Genomic DNA, 16,428 nt, shown 5'->3' with positions numbered 1-16,428 from the left:
ATTTATTATTTAAATTTTTTGAGCGGATTTAGGATAATTTTGGTGCTGAATCCAAAAATCACATTAATTTTGCTCAATCAGGTCAACTTTCTGAACTATGCTGCAAATTGGCTTTTTAACATTTTTGCTTACATTTCTGGGCATTTTCACATCATATGATACAAAATTCTTTCATATTTCTTGCAATAAACGAGTTCTGAAGATTTTACTTTTGCCGATTTATGATTAATGTTTTTTTTAATATTACAGGTGAATGAAATGGCTTCGACTACAAGATCTTGCAAAAATAAGCCTGATGTATTCTGCTACATCTGCGGTGAATACATAATAAATAATAAATACATCCTGTTAGAAAATGACTTTTTTTCTCTTAAAACCTATTTTGGGTGAGAACTATATAAAAATTCAACTGAAAGTCACAAAAATGTCATCAATTTTGTGAGAAGATCAAATTTTTCAAAATCAAATTAGCAAAAAACCTGACCTGATTGAGAAAACGGATGTCATTTTTGGATTTAGCGGTGCAAAATGGTCCTAATTCAGTTGAAAAAACCTAGACAACTTGCAAAAAACATTTTTTGGTAACCCAGTGTTATCTCAGCAAAGGACAAGTGTTCACTAACAGATTTAGACACATTTAGGAACAATATTTGCGAGAAATAGGCCTTTTGTGAACAGAGAAAAAGTTTTAGATCTTTGAGTTCAGCTCATGAAAAATGGGAGGAAAAACAAAAGTGTTGTATTTCTAGTTTTGTTCAGTGTACTTTTGTTGCAAATTCAACCTATCTGGTTGGAGCATGAATGCATGTCACTAATGTGTCACTATGAGCCAAAGTGAAAGACAAATAAGGCAGGTCAATTGGTCTTGATAGAAGTTCAAGAATATCACAATAGCACCATATCAAACTAATGGAAAACATACGTCATGCATCTGAGATAGATATATTTATACTGTTTATGTATATTTTGTCGATGAATAGGTAAAATTTAAGGTTCAATACACAAGTGGTGAATATATTTCAAGTTCACAGAAAAAACTTCTGCCTTGGTTCAGTTGAGACCACAGACCATAAATGTGTGCAGACGCCGCCTGTGGCTGAAATCCATCTGTGCGTCCGCCATACTGGAGCGGTCCGAACTGTTCAGGAAACGTATGAGTGAACAGGGAGGCTGCTCTGGATTACAAGGACTGGACTGTTTATCACTCCATGGACTTTATTCCGGGTTATCTATGTTTGGTTTAAAAAAAAAACAAACTACTTTTTTTTTTTTTTAAAGCTTAAAATGTGACTTTTCCATTGGTTGAGAATGTAAACAGTGCTTTGAATCCAGAGAAAATCCCCACTCCCCTCATGAACTGTGTGTTTTCTGTCCAGTCCTGATCGGTCTGAAACAGCAGACACCAATGATCCAGAACAAGTGTTGCATCTAAATACGTCTACGGCTGAGTCTTCATCCTGAACTCGCTCAAACGTCAGTCTAATCTCTATGTCAGTCAAACTCTTCACAGTGCATAGAGCATTTCCTTTCACACCTGCACTTGTACTTCCTGCTCATCTCCAGGCCTTTACAAAGTGTTGTTTTTTTTTTTGTGTGTGTGTGTGTGTGTGTGTTTTGAAGCCTGTTAAATTCACTCTGGCTCGACTGGTGGCATTCGACGCTCCGAATCAAATCTCAACAGCACAGTATTACAGTTCACAACCATTTTATAAGGCAGATGAATAAAAGTACTATCTGTCAAGTGTCTAGCTGCTCTACGTTCATCACAGGCTGCCATATGATACACAGCTATGTCAAAGCATCCCATAATAAAGCAAAAAAAAACAAAAAAAAAAACAAAAACTGCAGCAAAAAGTCAAAAGTTGTACAAACATTCTTTGGTTGAGTGTGAAAGAAGCATTTCTGTGCTTTAATTTAATTATTTCTATTTGCAAAAAAAAAAACCAAAGGAAAAGTGGACCTTTACTATGATACACTGGCTTAAATACAAGCAGAAGAGTGATGGCTTTAACCTACAATATTAGTTCTGTAAATTCTCTCAAAATAATATAACAAATCAGTTCTAAAAAGCTCTGACTGATTGATTTTACACAAATACGACTTTCTCTCTTCCCGTTGCCTAGGCAACAACCCCCCGCCTCCACAGCCTTCCCATCTCCTTCACTTCTTCTTGGCAAAACGACTAAACTTCTTCTCCTTGTCTTTCTTGGCAGAGCTGGGCTCAGGGAGGGCAGCTGAGGAGGAGGAAGGGGGGGGCAGGCTGTGGGTTTTGGCCCCCGAGGGCCCCGACGCCTCCTCCGCTGCCAGGGGCTCAGCGGCCCTGTCCATGGCCTGGCTCCAGCGCTGGAGCTCCTCCTACAATTCAAGACAAACACACATGAGAACAGCCGCTTACAGACCGAAGTCCACCGCACAGGGCCGGGGTTTGTGTCCTGTATGTCCACTACTGGTCCAAAGTTTTACAACACCCCAGTTTTTCCAGTATTGTATTGAAATTCAAGCAGTTCCAGTCCAATGAACAGCTTGAAATCAAATAATGCTCCCAACGGTACGGTACCCAAGTGTGTTCCAACCAAGGTTCTGATAGTTTTGGATTTTTCATTCTAGTTTAGTTTTATTTAGTTTGGACTTTTTTTTCTCCTCTAATTCAGTTCGTTTTCATTAGATTTTAGAGCAGGTTTGATAGTTTTTATTAGTTTTCATTATTTTCTAAATCACAGGTGTCAAACATGCGGCCCGGGGGCCAAATCCGGCCCGCCAAAGGGTCCAATCCGGCCCACGGGATGAATTTGTGAAAAACTGCAAAAATTATACTGACAATATTAATAATCACTGGGGTCAAAATCATTTTATTTCAGGTTTCACGTACAGACACATACAGTCCAATTAGATTTTAAGTGGGTCAGACCGGTGAAATATTATCATAGTAACCTATAAATAATGACAACCCCAAATTTTCGCTTTGTTTTTTTAGTGTAAAAAAGTAAAATTACATGAAAATGTTTACATTACCAAACTATACTTTTACAAAAAATGTGAATAACCTGAATAAATATGAACAAACAGAAATGTCTTAAGAAAAGTCAATACAATTTTACCAATATTCTGCCTGATACTAAATGTTTTGTGTGACTGTAATGCACATTTGTAAATGATAAACTGATAAACCGGGGCAGAATATATTTGAAACTGTACTTGTTTTTCTTAAGACAATCCAAGCTGTTCATGTTATTCGGATATTCAAGGAAACTTTGTAGACGTACCCCTGATCATAATATAATTTTACTTTTTTCACTGTTATTATTTTACTGGTCCGGCCAACTTGAGATCAAATGGGGCTGAATGTGGAACTGAACTAAAATGAGTTTGACAGCCCTGTTCTAAATGCTTAGTTTTAGTTTAGTTGTAGTTTTGTCGTCTCTTTTCTCTTTGTCGTCATATTCAAATAAATCCCAGACAGGACTCTGCTGCTTTCTCCCAACTTTAGTCTCCATGTTTCCAGGTAGAGTGGGGACCAGAAGACGACTGGAAACCACAAGTGAACACGAGTGACGGACCGTCAAATGTCATATGGTGACAGCAGATAAAATTGCTTGAGGGAAATAAATTGATTTTGTATCAATCCGACATTGACAAAGATGAAAACGAAGGGAATTTTATCCATAATTTTTATCTGTTTTAGGTAGTTTTGTAAAGACACAATACAGTTTCAGTTAGTTATCATTTTTTTTCTTCTTTTAATTATAGTTTTTATTTATTTCAGTTAACGAAAATGTTTTTACAATTCTAGTTTTGGTCATTTCGTTAGTTTTTGTTAACGATAATAACCTTGGTTCCAACACTCCTTTTCTGCAGACACAGGGGGTTGAAGGAATTCACAAACATTGGGACACCTGGAGGAATTGAACCTCCAACTTTCAAGGTTCGATCAACCTCCATTGCTGCAGAACTGCTTTCAGCTGTTAACCCATGTCTTGTTCTCCTTTTTGTACAGGGTGGGGAAGCAAAATTTACAATGAACATTTAGTTGTTTTTTCTCAGCAGGCACTACGTCAATTGTTTTGTAACCAAACATATATTGATGTCATAATCATACCTAACACTATTATCCATACCTTTTCACAAACTTTTGCCCATATGAGTAATCAGGAAAGCAAACGTCAAAGAGTGTGTGATTTGCTGAATGCACTCGTCACACCAAAGGAGATTTCAAAAATAGTTGGAGTGTCCATAAAGACTGTTTATAATGGAAAGAAGAGAATGACTATGAGCAAAACTATTACCAGAAAGTCTGGAAGATACTATTAAAGAAGAATGGGAGAAGTTGTCACCCCAATATTTGAGGAACACTTGCGCAAGTTTCAGGAAGCGTGTGAAGGCAGTTATTGAGAAAGAAGGAGGACACATAGAATAAAAACATTTTCTATTATGGACATTTTCTTGTGACAAATAAATTCTCATGACTTTCAATAAACTAATTGGTCATACACTGTCTTTCAATCCCTGCCTCAAAATATTGTACATTTTGCTTCCCCACCCTGTATAATTCTGAAATGTACATTATTTCTCAGTTTTGTTTAACTTTACCTTTTTTTTTTTTTTTTTTTTTTTTACCTCTGGCAGTTCACCACTTACCTTTGGACCATTTACAGCTGTTCATTGGACTGGAACTGTTTGAATTTACAGACAAAACTGGAAACATTGGAGTGTTCTAAAACTTTTGAACACTTTTAGTGTATGATTAAATGAATGTGGCGCAGCGGTGCATCTCAGACCGCCACAGTCAGTCCAGTAAGGATCCTTAACCACGTCTCCTAAAACCTGAACGAAAAACTAGACCACATTGACCCTGTTCACTACGGTCTAGGGTCGTAAATGTAGAACAGGCACAGATCACCTCCATGCCTCTAGTTCACAGGTGTCAAGCTTGCGGCCCGGGGGCCCAATCTGGCCCACCAAAGGGTCCAGTCCGGCCCTGGGGATGAATTTGTAAAATGCAAAAATTACACTGAAGATATGAACAATCAAGAATGTGAAAATCATTTTAGGTCAATTCAATCTAATGTGGGTCAGACCAGTAGAATACTCTCATAATAACCTATAAATAATGGAAAAAGCGAATTTTTCTCTTTGTTTTAGTTTAAAAAAAAAAAAAAAAGTAAAATTACACAAAAATGTTTACATTTACATACTAGTATGTGGAATTGTACCAATATTCTGCCTGTTACTGAATGTTTTGTGTATTTGTAGATCCACTGTGATCTGTACGTTGTGATAAAAATGATAAACGAAGGCGTAATATTGTTCAAATTGCACTTATTTTTCAGGTTCATATTTGTTCATGTTATGTTCAAGTACAGTTCGTAGACGTAAACATTTATTTTTCACTCAAAAACAGAGACAAAACTTTGGAGTTGATATTATTTATCAGTTCTTATCCTATTATTGATACTGGTCCGGTCCACTTTAGATCATATTAGGCTGAATGTGGAACTGAACTGAAATGAGTTTGACAGCCCTGCTCTAGTTAAACAACAACCACATACGGTCCTAAAGGGTTAAAAGGTTTGTTTTCATGATGCCAAAGGGTGGAGGCTGGATCCTCAGCGCTCGTTAAGGACCGAGAATGAATGTTCTAAAAATATCAGGGAGTAAAGCCCAGTGTAATATTTATTTACATTGTCTTACTGGTTTATTTATGGTTTATTCTGCATTTCATTTCCAAATGCATTGTGGTGTTTTTCCTTAATGAATGGAACAGTTAGAGGACGACTAAAACAAAGTGCATAGATAACCACAGATAAAATACTGTGAACAGAACATCCTCATAAAATGGAATAATATGTTTAAAGGAATATCTAAATGATTGAATTCATTAACAGTACATGAACAAAGCGTAATGTAACTGGATGTAATTGTCTACCTTTGGTCAGATCTGCTTTTACTGCTGTTGTACATGTATTTTTTGGTCATCTCCTGAATCCTCTGGTCAGTGTCGGTGTGTAAATATGATCTACACACCAGCTTTCCTGTTGTTACTTCATTAGCTTTTTTGTTTTCATCTATTACACTGGTCAACAACAAATTTATTGTTTAAGTTTTTTGAGCTGATTTAGGATAATTTTGGTGTGCTGAATCCAAAAATCACATTCATTTTGCTCAATCAGGTCAACTTTCTGAACTATGCTACATGTTGGCTTTTAACATTTTTGCTTACATTTATGGGCATTTTCACATCATATGATACAAAATTCTTTCATATTTCTTGCAATAAACGAGTTCTGAAGATTTTACTTTTGCCAATTTATGATTGTTTTTTTTAATATTACAGGTGAATGAAATGGATTCGACTAGAAGATCTTGTAAAAATAAGCCTGACGTATTCTGCTACATCTGCGGTGAATACACCATTGTACCTAACAGGAATCAAGTCACAAGTTTCATAAAGTGTGCTTACCAATCTTATTTTGGTATTAATTATTATATTTTGTGAGAAGATCAAATTTTTCAAAATCAAATTAGCAAAAAAAAACCTGACCTGATTGAGAAAAACAGATGTCATTTTTTGATTTAGCGGTGCAAAATGGTCCTAATTCAGCTGAAAAAACCTAGACAAGTTGCAAAAAACATTTTTTTGTAACCCAGTGTTATTAATCATGTCAGATATACTGTGTGTGTTACTGAACTGTGGAATTGTGGGTAGTATTTACATCACGGGTGTCAAACATGCGTCCCAGGGGCCAAAACCGGCCCACTAAAGGTTCCAATCTGACCCACGACATGAATTTACAAAATGCAAAAATTACCCTGAAGATATTAACAGTCAAGAGCATCAAACTCAAAAATAACAGCATAAAAACCTAGAAATAATGACTCCAAATGTTCTTCTTGGTTTAATGTGAGAAAAATAATATGACATCATGCCTATAAATAATGGAAACACCAATTTTTTTTCTCTTTGATTTATTGCAAAGAACATTAAATTCTGATATCCTTTAATAATAAAACGCCAATAACCTGAACGAATATGAACAACCTGAAATGTCTAAAGAAAAATAAATGTAATTTTAACAATATTCTGCCTGTTCTGTGCCTTGGTAGATCTGATCTGTAATGCGCATGTAGAAATCATAAGTTGAGGCAGAATATTGATCAAATAGAGGGTCTGCACGTGACGTCACGCGGAAGTCACCGCGGTTCCGTCCACTGAGTGGCAGAAAAAGGGAGATGAGTAGTGGCTTTGGCTTGAATACTGCGAAAACTTTAGAACAATCTAAAAAATGGGGCAGAGCTGTTGTGCCATTGATCGCACAAATAGGTTTAAAAAGCACTCGGCGCTATCGTTTTAGCGGCGACCTAAAGCCAAAGACAGAAGAAGCAGATGGATCGCTGCCATTCGTAGAAATAACTGGAATCCAGGCAACGAAACCTGGATTTGTGGTTGCCATTTTGTTTCAGGTAATGTTAATTTATGCTGTGTTCTTGTGTAAAATCATACCTTAAATTCCATCTGGTTTTGGCTAACGTTCCTTCTTGGTAAAGCTCTTAATGTTAGTATCTGTCATTTAGTTCTAGATTTGATAAATGAAACATTTTTGTCTTGAACTGTGTGATTCTGAACCTTGTGCTCTACATGATTTGTAAACTAGCTTAAACTGAGGCTAACCTAGTTGAGAAAGAAAAATTTTATATTATCTGGTCCAAATGGACTGAGTACGTAAAACCAACCAGATCTGATTTCATCTGATCGTATTTGTGATGTGTGCTTTGTGTGAATCTATTTGCTTTTACGTGAAACTGAGATTGTGTGAGGTGGTGCGCTCCCCTGTTCTGTTCTGTTCTGTTGTAAATGTTTCACCAGAAGTTAACGGTCCATAAAGAAAAATTGTAGAAGGGCAATATTGGTATAAGCAACAAAACTTTCTGTATTCATCCTATTACTTACTTACTTATTTATATTAATGATTAGGGCTGTAATTAATGTATGTAAAGGACATTTGCCTTTCCAATAAAAAGATAATAAAAAAATAAAAAAATAAACTGAGGCTAACCTAGTTTTCCAAATAAGGGGCTACTCTAGCACAAAGCTGTTGGATCTGTGTTGGATCCAGTATTTGATGTGAACTCTCCTTAAATCTCCACAGTACCAGTAGATCATCCACTCACTTGGGTCAGTACTAAGGGTTCAACTCCAGTAAATCAGTAGTGAACTGTGAGCACTACTGCTGGGCCTTCACCGCCCAAATCACCGCCAACAAAATACGTCTGCACAGACACAAAACCTCCAAAACAATAGTATGTTGAATTAAAACACTCATCAGCTGGAATCCTCTAATTAACCAGGACCAGGATGTCAACAACTCTGGGTCTTTTGGATGCTTTCAGCCTTTGCATTGGGGATTTTCCCGGCGTTGAACTCAGGTTCATATAAATGTCAGGATAGGTGGTTTCTGTCACAGATCAATGTTCGTAGACCACTTGTTTGGTAGCTTGTATGGATCCATGTCCAGTCCAGCTGTCTTTAATTTCATGTTATATTCCGCATTTTTCCTGGTCTGGCTGTAGTTACTGCTATGCTCCTCCATGTTGAGCTGGTTTGTTTTTGCCACTCAGTCTGACTGAGAGGGGCGTGGCCTGGGGGGGAAGTGATGGCTGTGCATTCGCTCTATTGTACTTATTTTTCTTCAAAAATTTCAGTTTTTTTCCAGTTATTCACATCATTTTTGTTTTGGATAGAAATAGTTTCATCATCTAATGTTATTTTTTGCACTAAAAAATTGCCAGTTGTCATTATTTATAGGTTATTCTGTTATTATTTTACAAATTGGGCTGAATTTGGCCCCTGAAAGAACAGGAGTTTGACAGCCCTGGTTTACATGTTCACTAGACGGTGGCGTGCATGTGTTGCTCTCGTCTGGACTATGAAGGACCCGACTGAGGAAAGGATCCTTGACTTTGAGAAGCGGCTCTTGAGAACATTAACTGTCAGTTTTCTTCTGTTTTGTCAAATTAATGGCGTCCGTTGGGTAAACCTTTCACCAGCTGATGGAGATCCAGGGTGTTAGTGAGTGACACCAAAGAATCCCATTTGCGTCAGAAACAGGACCTTCATAAATAATCGAGCAGATATTTAACATCTGCCGTCACACACTGAAATGCACAGATGAACGGGGAAAATTTAATTTACAGATTCATAAAGTACGCACTATGTTAAAAAGTTTCTGTGTGTGGAGATAAAACAAATAAACAGAATTCAGTTTAAAAAAAGATATGAAGAATTGATTCTTGAGAGGTTACAGTATTTAATAATGACACTGAGGCCTGTTTGTTTATGGATGATGTTGTACTGATAAATCTGCTGGAATTATTGAAGAAAATATGTATTAAAAAAAAAAAAAAAAAATTACAACTTAAATTCATTACATAAGGCTTTAGTTTTCACAGCTTTAGGGTTAGTGCAGAAGTTTAGAGTGTCCAAGTAGGATTTTAAGTAAAAAGACAACAAAGCTGGGTTTCTGTTTGGCAAATTTGCTTGTATACACATGAAATTTTGCTAATAATGAAATAAGATTAAGAATAAACGATTTCTTAAGCGGCAAATCATTAATAAAGAAACCAAATAAAATATTTTCAATTTTAAAGTTTAAAAAAGATTGATATCACACCAAAACATTTGACTGAAGGCACATTCCCAAAACAGATGAGTTAATGTTTCATCAGTATTGTGGCAAAAAGAGCAAAGAGGGTTTTTTTTTTTTTTTTAAATATTGTTTATTCTTCTACTTTTATTTATTTAATTTACTTATCTATATATGTATTTATTTATATTTAATTTCTTCCTGCCTTACCTCGAGCATGTTTTTTCTTTTTTCTCCATGTTCTGTTGTTCTATTTGTATACGACATTATGTAAATAAAGATTTGAAAAAAAAAAAAATTATTGAAGAAAACGGTTGAATTGTTGAGTCTGTTTGTATGACTGTACTGACATGAACAGACTGTTGTGTGTAATTCAGTTACTGCAGTATGGATTAGTTGCAGTTCGATGGTAAAATTAGGAAAATTGTATTGTTTGATTCTTGTTTTAATTTAGTGATAAAGGTGTAAAAGCACTGAGGGGTTGGATTAAATCAGTTTAGACTTCTTCTTCCTACTCCTTTTGCAAAATTCAGACTTGTTTGTGCTTGAAGATAGATTCGGTCCATTTCAATGTTTTTTTGTTTTTGTCTTAATTTGCTTTGTTTTGTTTTATTTTGTTTCTTTGCATGTTCGAAATAAATAAATCAAGTTAAATCAAATGGACTGAGTACAGCTTTACCCGTGGACACGCATTTCCACGGAGCAGATGATTTAGTGACATGTTTTTTAATCATCTACATTTATGTGCTGAAGTAATATGCACGTCATTACAGTGTCTTGGTGGATATAAACCTACCTCATCTTTACACTGGAACAAATATTCACTGCCGTCAGCGAGACTGAGAGAAAAGAACAAACAGAAACAATTAGTATTAGTATCATTACCAGTATTACTATTACTGTGCCACAGGAAAATAATATCAATCAATCCAATTTTATTTATACAGCACCATATTGTAACAAAAGTTATTTTATGACACTTTACATTTGGAGCTGGTCTAAACTAGACTCTTAACACTTTCAGTGCCATGGGCCGATTAAATCGGCTTTACGAATACAACCTGTAAAGTGCCACGGGCCGATCAGATCGGCTTTGGAGAACACGCCATATTTGTGTACAAACAAACCATCCACCCCCATTTCTTTCTCACATTTCGATGACGTTCTTTCTGTGTCCCCCTTTTGAGACCAAGCAGACGGGAATTTGAGGTCACGCGACCGAATAATATTTTTATATCTTTTAATGTTTCTTATTCTCCGGTGTTTCATCAGAGGGAGCCCTCCATGCCGGGGGGCGGCTGTGGACTCCGGGGGCTGTGGCGCCTTCTCTCACTGGGGTCCGCTCCTTTCTGGTGGGTGGGGGTCCCAGTTGGCCCTCTCCCACTAGTTGGGATGCGGGGCTGTGTTGCTGGTGCCTGGTCGCCGGGGTCGGCGGCTGCCTCCTGGTGCGGATGGCTCCCTGAGACAGCGCCTCCTAAATTGATGTTCTACTTTTACTTGTACATTTTGTTCTGGTCTACCCGTGCTCAGTCAGTCTTCTTAAGTATGTGTGAGCTTGTGGGTTTGCATGTGTGTGTGTGTGTGTGTGTGTGTGTGTGTGTGTGTGTGTGCGGGTGAGTGGGTGGGTGTGGGTGGGGGGCGGTACTGATTTTTAAACTGATATGTAAAGCACTTTGTGCTACAGTTTTTAATGTATGAAAAGTGCTATATAAATAAAGATTATTATTATTATTATTATTATAAATTATGCAAATTACGATCAATAATGAATCGGCTGCGTCCGGTGCGTTTTGAATCTAATCAGCAATCGGTTGGATGTTACCGAGCGGTTTCCTGCAGGATTCTTCAAATATTATAAAAACGACGCGAAATACTGAAAAACGGCCAAATTCTGTGGCACTTTTAAGGCTTATTAGCCCCTTAACTGTCTGGCACTTAAAGAGTTAACCCTTTCATGCATGAATTATGAGAACATTAATTAAGATTTTTTTTCTTTATTCCTCTTTAGGCATTTAAAAAACAATAAGATTATTTTTTTTATGAAGCTATTTTTCGTGGAGTTACAAAAATGTGCGTTTAATTTTTGTTATGGAAAATTAATACTCTACTAATTCGTCTTCAATAAGGAAGGGTCAGTTCAAGCGATCAGTGTCAAAGAAATCACTTTATTTGGAGCTCCATAGAAAGAGATATCACTCAGACAAAAGACTGAGACGGTCTGAACCCAAAAATACAGATCACAATGTAGTCTTCTGTCTCCCGTGAGAAAATTATGATGCGTTGAAAGTGTTTTGGTTAGTGTCAGGAACTTAGAGATAAGACCCCTGTGAGAAATGTTGGTTTGGCCTTCTACTCTGGACAAAACACAAAAGAGGTCAAAACTGCTCTATAATACACAGTGACATGACTATATCTGAAATAGAGTTAGAAGCATATATGATATATGAAAATATATATGAATATATAAGTAATTTTGCCATTACATTTTTAAAGCAAAGAAACATGTATTTACTGATCTACTGTGTGAAAACTATGAAATAAAAACATTTAATGCTGCTAAATTGATGTTTTCTCACATTTTAACATACACTACAAACAAAAAGTTAAGGATATTTAAAATTTTTGGGCTGTATTTTTTTTCAGTTGGGATTCTTGCACAACGCTTTTTACTTTTTTTGTGTGTGAATTGAAACACATTTTTTTTAATGACCAGACATAGTTTTATTTACAAATGGCAAAAATGACAAAAAAAAATTACAAAAAAAAAAAAGAAATATCCTTAACTTTTTGTTTGTAGTGTACTCTAATACTAGTCATTACTCACTTCATGGACATAATATGCCAAAAAAATAAAAAATAAAAAATATTAATTACAGTCTAATAACAATAACAAGGACTTGATTTACACTCAAACATGTTAGATCAGGTTTATCTAGAACAGCACAGTTACAGTAATGGTCTGAATGTCAGTGTATTATTATGGGATGGTGCAGAAGTGTCCACTGTGTTGGCTGATATGGAACTAAAACAACCAAACCCATGAATATACAAGAGAACAGCTGGAGAAGAACTGTCCACTGGAGTGACCACTGTGCATGAAAGGGTTAATAACCCCATTCACAGACTTGGCTGTTTTCTGCTTCTGTTTGTACAATTAAAACATATTAACAAACTCAACAATTAATTAACCCTTTCATGCTCAGTGGCCACTCCAGTGGACAGTTCTTCTCCAGCTGTTCTCTTGTATATTCATCGGTTTTATTGTTTTAGTTCCATATCAGCCAACACAGTGGACACTTATGCACCATCCCATAATAACACACTGACATTCAGACCATTAGTGTAACTTTGCTGTTCTAGATAAACCTGATCTGCACTAACATGTTCGAATGTTGAAGGGGTGGGATTAAATAAATTAGACTTCCTCCCACTCCTTTTCAAATGTGCAAATGAAGTCATGTATAAGTTTTGTTTTTTTGTTTTCTCCCATGACCTCTTACTACCTGTTTTATTTCTAAAGACTAAGTACGATTACTTTGTCTTGTTGCATATTTGAAATAAACTAAACTAAAAAAACCAAAACAAAACAAAAAACAACAAAAAAAAAAACAATTTCTTGTTATTGGTACTAAACTGCAATTCACTGTTTTTTGTTGTTGTTTTTTTTTTTTTTACAAAAAAGTTGGGGTTTTTTGTGCATATTATTTTCATGAAGTGAGTAATGACTAGTATTTGAGTTTGTTAAAATGTGAGAAAACAGCAGATTAGTAGCATTAGAAATGTTTTTATTTCGTAGTTTTCACACGATATATTAGTAAATCCATGTTTTTTTGCTTCAAAAATTAAACACATGGTGTCAAGTGGACATTTTTGGAACTCCATGAAAAATAGGTTCATAAGAAAATTTTCAGCCGCATTGTTTTTTAAATGCCTAAAGAGGAATAAAAACACTCAGGAAATAAGTGTTGATTAAGGTTCTCATAATTCATGCATGAAACAGGTTAAATTCACTTTTCATTCTGGACTCATTTGGTAAAAACTGAGGTAAAATGGTGAAAGCTGCCCATCACATTCGCACAAACCTTTGATGGGCCGCTGTTAAAAAATGAGGATTCATAGTTTCCTGTCTATATAGACCAGTGGCTCTTTAAGGTCTAAAAGTATTTGAACCCTCCTTTGGGATATGGCAGTGAGAAAATAGACAGGGTTCCCACCGGAGTTTGGCCACATGCTTCTTCTTCTTGTAGTTGGTGAGGATCTCCCAGCTGGAGTTACTGAGGGACAGCGGGTCCTCGCCGTGGTACGTCACCCCATGGCCGAAGCTTTTGGCGTCTTTATAGGCGGAGAGCTGACCTGGCTTCAGCACACAGTATAGGGTGTTCCAGGACCTGAGGAGGAGGAGGACGAGGACGAGGAGGAAGAGGAGGAGGAAGAGGAGGAGGGGAAGAGGAGGAGGAGGAAGAGGAGGAGGAGGAGGAAGAGCAGGAGGAGGAAGAAGAGGAGGAGGAGGAGGAGGAAGAGGAGGAGGAAGAGGAGGAGGAAGAGGAGGAGGAGGGGGAGGAAGAGCAGGAGGAGGAGGAAGAGGAGGAGGAAGAGGAGGAGGAAGAGGAGGAGGAGGGGGAGGAAGAGGAGGAGGAGGAAGAGCAGGAGGAGGAAGAAGAGGAGGAGGGGGAAGAGGAGGAGGAGGAAGAGGAGGAAAAAGAGGAGAAGGAGGAAAAAGAGGAGGAGGAGGAGGAAGAGGAGGAGGAGGAGGAAGAGGAGGAAAAAGAGGAGAAGGAGGAAAAAGAGGAGGAGGAGGAGGAAGAGGAGGAGGAGGAGGAGGGGGAGGAAGAGGAGGAGGAGGAAGAAGAGGAGGAGGGGGAAGAGGAGGAGGAGGAAGAGGAGGAAAAAGAGGAGAAGGAGGAAAAAGAGGAGGAAGAGGAGGAAAAAGAGGAGAAGGAGGAAAAAGAGGAGGAGGAGGAAGAAGAGAAGAAGGAGGAAGAGGAGGAGGAGGAGGAAGAGGAGGAAAAAGAGGAGGAGGAGGAGGAGGAGGAGGAGGAAGAGGAAGAGGAGGAGGAGGAGGAGGAGGAAGAAGAGAAGAAGGAGGAGGAAGAGAAGGAGGAGGAAGAGGAAGAAGAGGAGGAGGGGGAGGAAGAGGAAGGGAGAAGGAGGAGGAAGAGGAAGAAGAGGAGGAGGAGGGGGTCTTTAATATGGGTGATTACAGGTAGCTAATTTCAGGTAATAATGTAAAATCAATTTCATTAAACCCCAATTATCAGAGCGAGAACAACAGCACAACTCCAATTAAGACTTAATTCACTTAATTAAAAATAAGAAGTGTGCTTGGAGCGAGTTAATTCAAGTGAAACTCGGCCGTATCCTCTGGAAAAGGTGCCTTCATGGTCCAGGAAAAACAACTGTCTGGATAGCAGGTATAAAAACTGAGCTAAAGCAGCACTGAACACCATTTAGACTTACACAGCGCTCTGGAATGCTCCTGAAATGACATTAATCACACGGTTGTATGTAGCTGGTGATGCTGGTTGTGTACTTTAAGTGTTTATCAGCTGTGAACATTTATTTTCGACCTGTTCTGAGTCTCATACACAGGCTAAAACAGGACCAATTACTGCTGTGGTTAGTGGTGATTTGTTCTTTTCTAACAGGAGGAGTCACAGGGGAGCACAAACACAGATGAACACTTCCCAGAGGACACGGGGACATTTCAAATTTAACTATTCTAATGTATGCACCTCCCTGCGCCTTCTTTTTATAGCTGTGCGTTAACAGAATGAGGAATCCGACCTTTAAATGATAGTTTATTCACACTGCGCTTAATGTTTCTCAAGTTAAGAGTGGACGGCGTCTGCCCTCAGGTCCCCCACCACCAAACTCCAAGTCACAGGATGTCTTCAGAACATGTACTACGCATACATTAGAGCCCAGATGGATGTTTTCATTCAGCTGGGATTTAGATCTGAGTTCTATAACTATGTGAACAGTAGGCCTGTGTATCGGCAAGAATCTGGTGATACGATACAAACCACAATACTAGGACCACGATACGACATATGACGATACTGTTAAAAAGACCATTTTTTTAAATTGTTTTTTTGTTTTTTTTGTAAAGATTATTTCCTGGAAGAATTTAATTACACCAGAAATACACATAAATACTAAAAACATTTTTATTTGATGAGAACAAGATCTAATGTTCTATCACCAAATGTTCCTGTGTTCAAACTGAAATTCTGTTTTACAGACATGACAGTTTCAGATCCTGTTCAAATGTTCAGATTCTATTAGTTCACAGCTAACATCAGAACAGGATTTGAGTTCAGTCCCAACAAAGGAACGAACATTATTGAATAAAAGAGTGTGAAATAAGAATAAATAAAATATAAACAATAAAGAAAAACAAAAAAAAAAAAACATAAGTGAACCTCTGCAATATCTGCATTTGAATAAATACCTAAAAATATCCATATACTACTTTTAAATATCGATACAGTATCGTGAAATGAAATATCACAATATACTGCAGAACCGATATTTTCTTACAGCCCACATGCGTGCGTGTGCATGTGTGTGTGTGTGTGAGATCGTGCGCGTGTGTTGTGCAGCACTAGAACCTGTCCTGTTCAGTCTGCCTTGTGTGCACGGCACGAGAGAGAGAGAGAGAGAGTGAGAGAGACAGAGTGAGAGACAGAGAGAGTGAGAGAGACAAAGAGTGAGAGAGAGACAGAGAGAGTGAGAGAGAGAGACAGACAGACAGACAGACAGTTGTCTCTCAGTAGTCTTCCTGGTCTAA

At 37.5% G+C, this 16,428-nt stretch overlaps 1 protein-coding gene across 2 annotated transcripts in view; it reads right to left on the bottom strand.

The window, feature by feature from the left end:
* Positions 1-1,566: 1,566 nt before the first annotated feature.
* sptb (spectrin, beta, erythrocytic) overlaps positions 1,567-16,428 on the bottom strand; it is a 108,436-nt gene continuing 93,574 nt past the window's right edge. For both annotated transcript variants that reach the window (XM_030126930.1, XM_030126929.1), the window contains 3 exons: positions 13,853-14,026; positions 10,435-10,477; positions 1,567-2,355 (listed from right to left, as the gene is read on the bottom strand). In XM_030126930.1, the coding sequence (XP_029982790.1) occupies positions 2,161-2,355; positions 10,435-10,477; positions 13,853-14,026 (412 nt within the window). In that variant the 3' untranslated portion in view covers positions 1,567-2,160. The remainder of the gene's footprint in view (positions 2,356-10,434; positions 10,478-13,852; positions 14,027-16,428) is intronic.

This window comes from Sphaeramia orbicularis, chromosome 22 (genome assembly GCF_902148855.1).
Source record: "Sphaeramia orbicularis chromosome 22, fSphaOr1.1, whole genome shotgun sequence".
NCBI lineage: Eukaryota > Metazoa > Chordata > Actinopteri > Kurtiformes > Apogonidae > Sphaeramia > Sphaeramia orbicularis.
The sequence above is the reverse complement of the archived record's forward strand: the minus strand, read 5'-3'. Positions and strand labels throughout refer to the sequence as shown.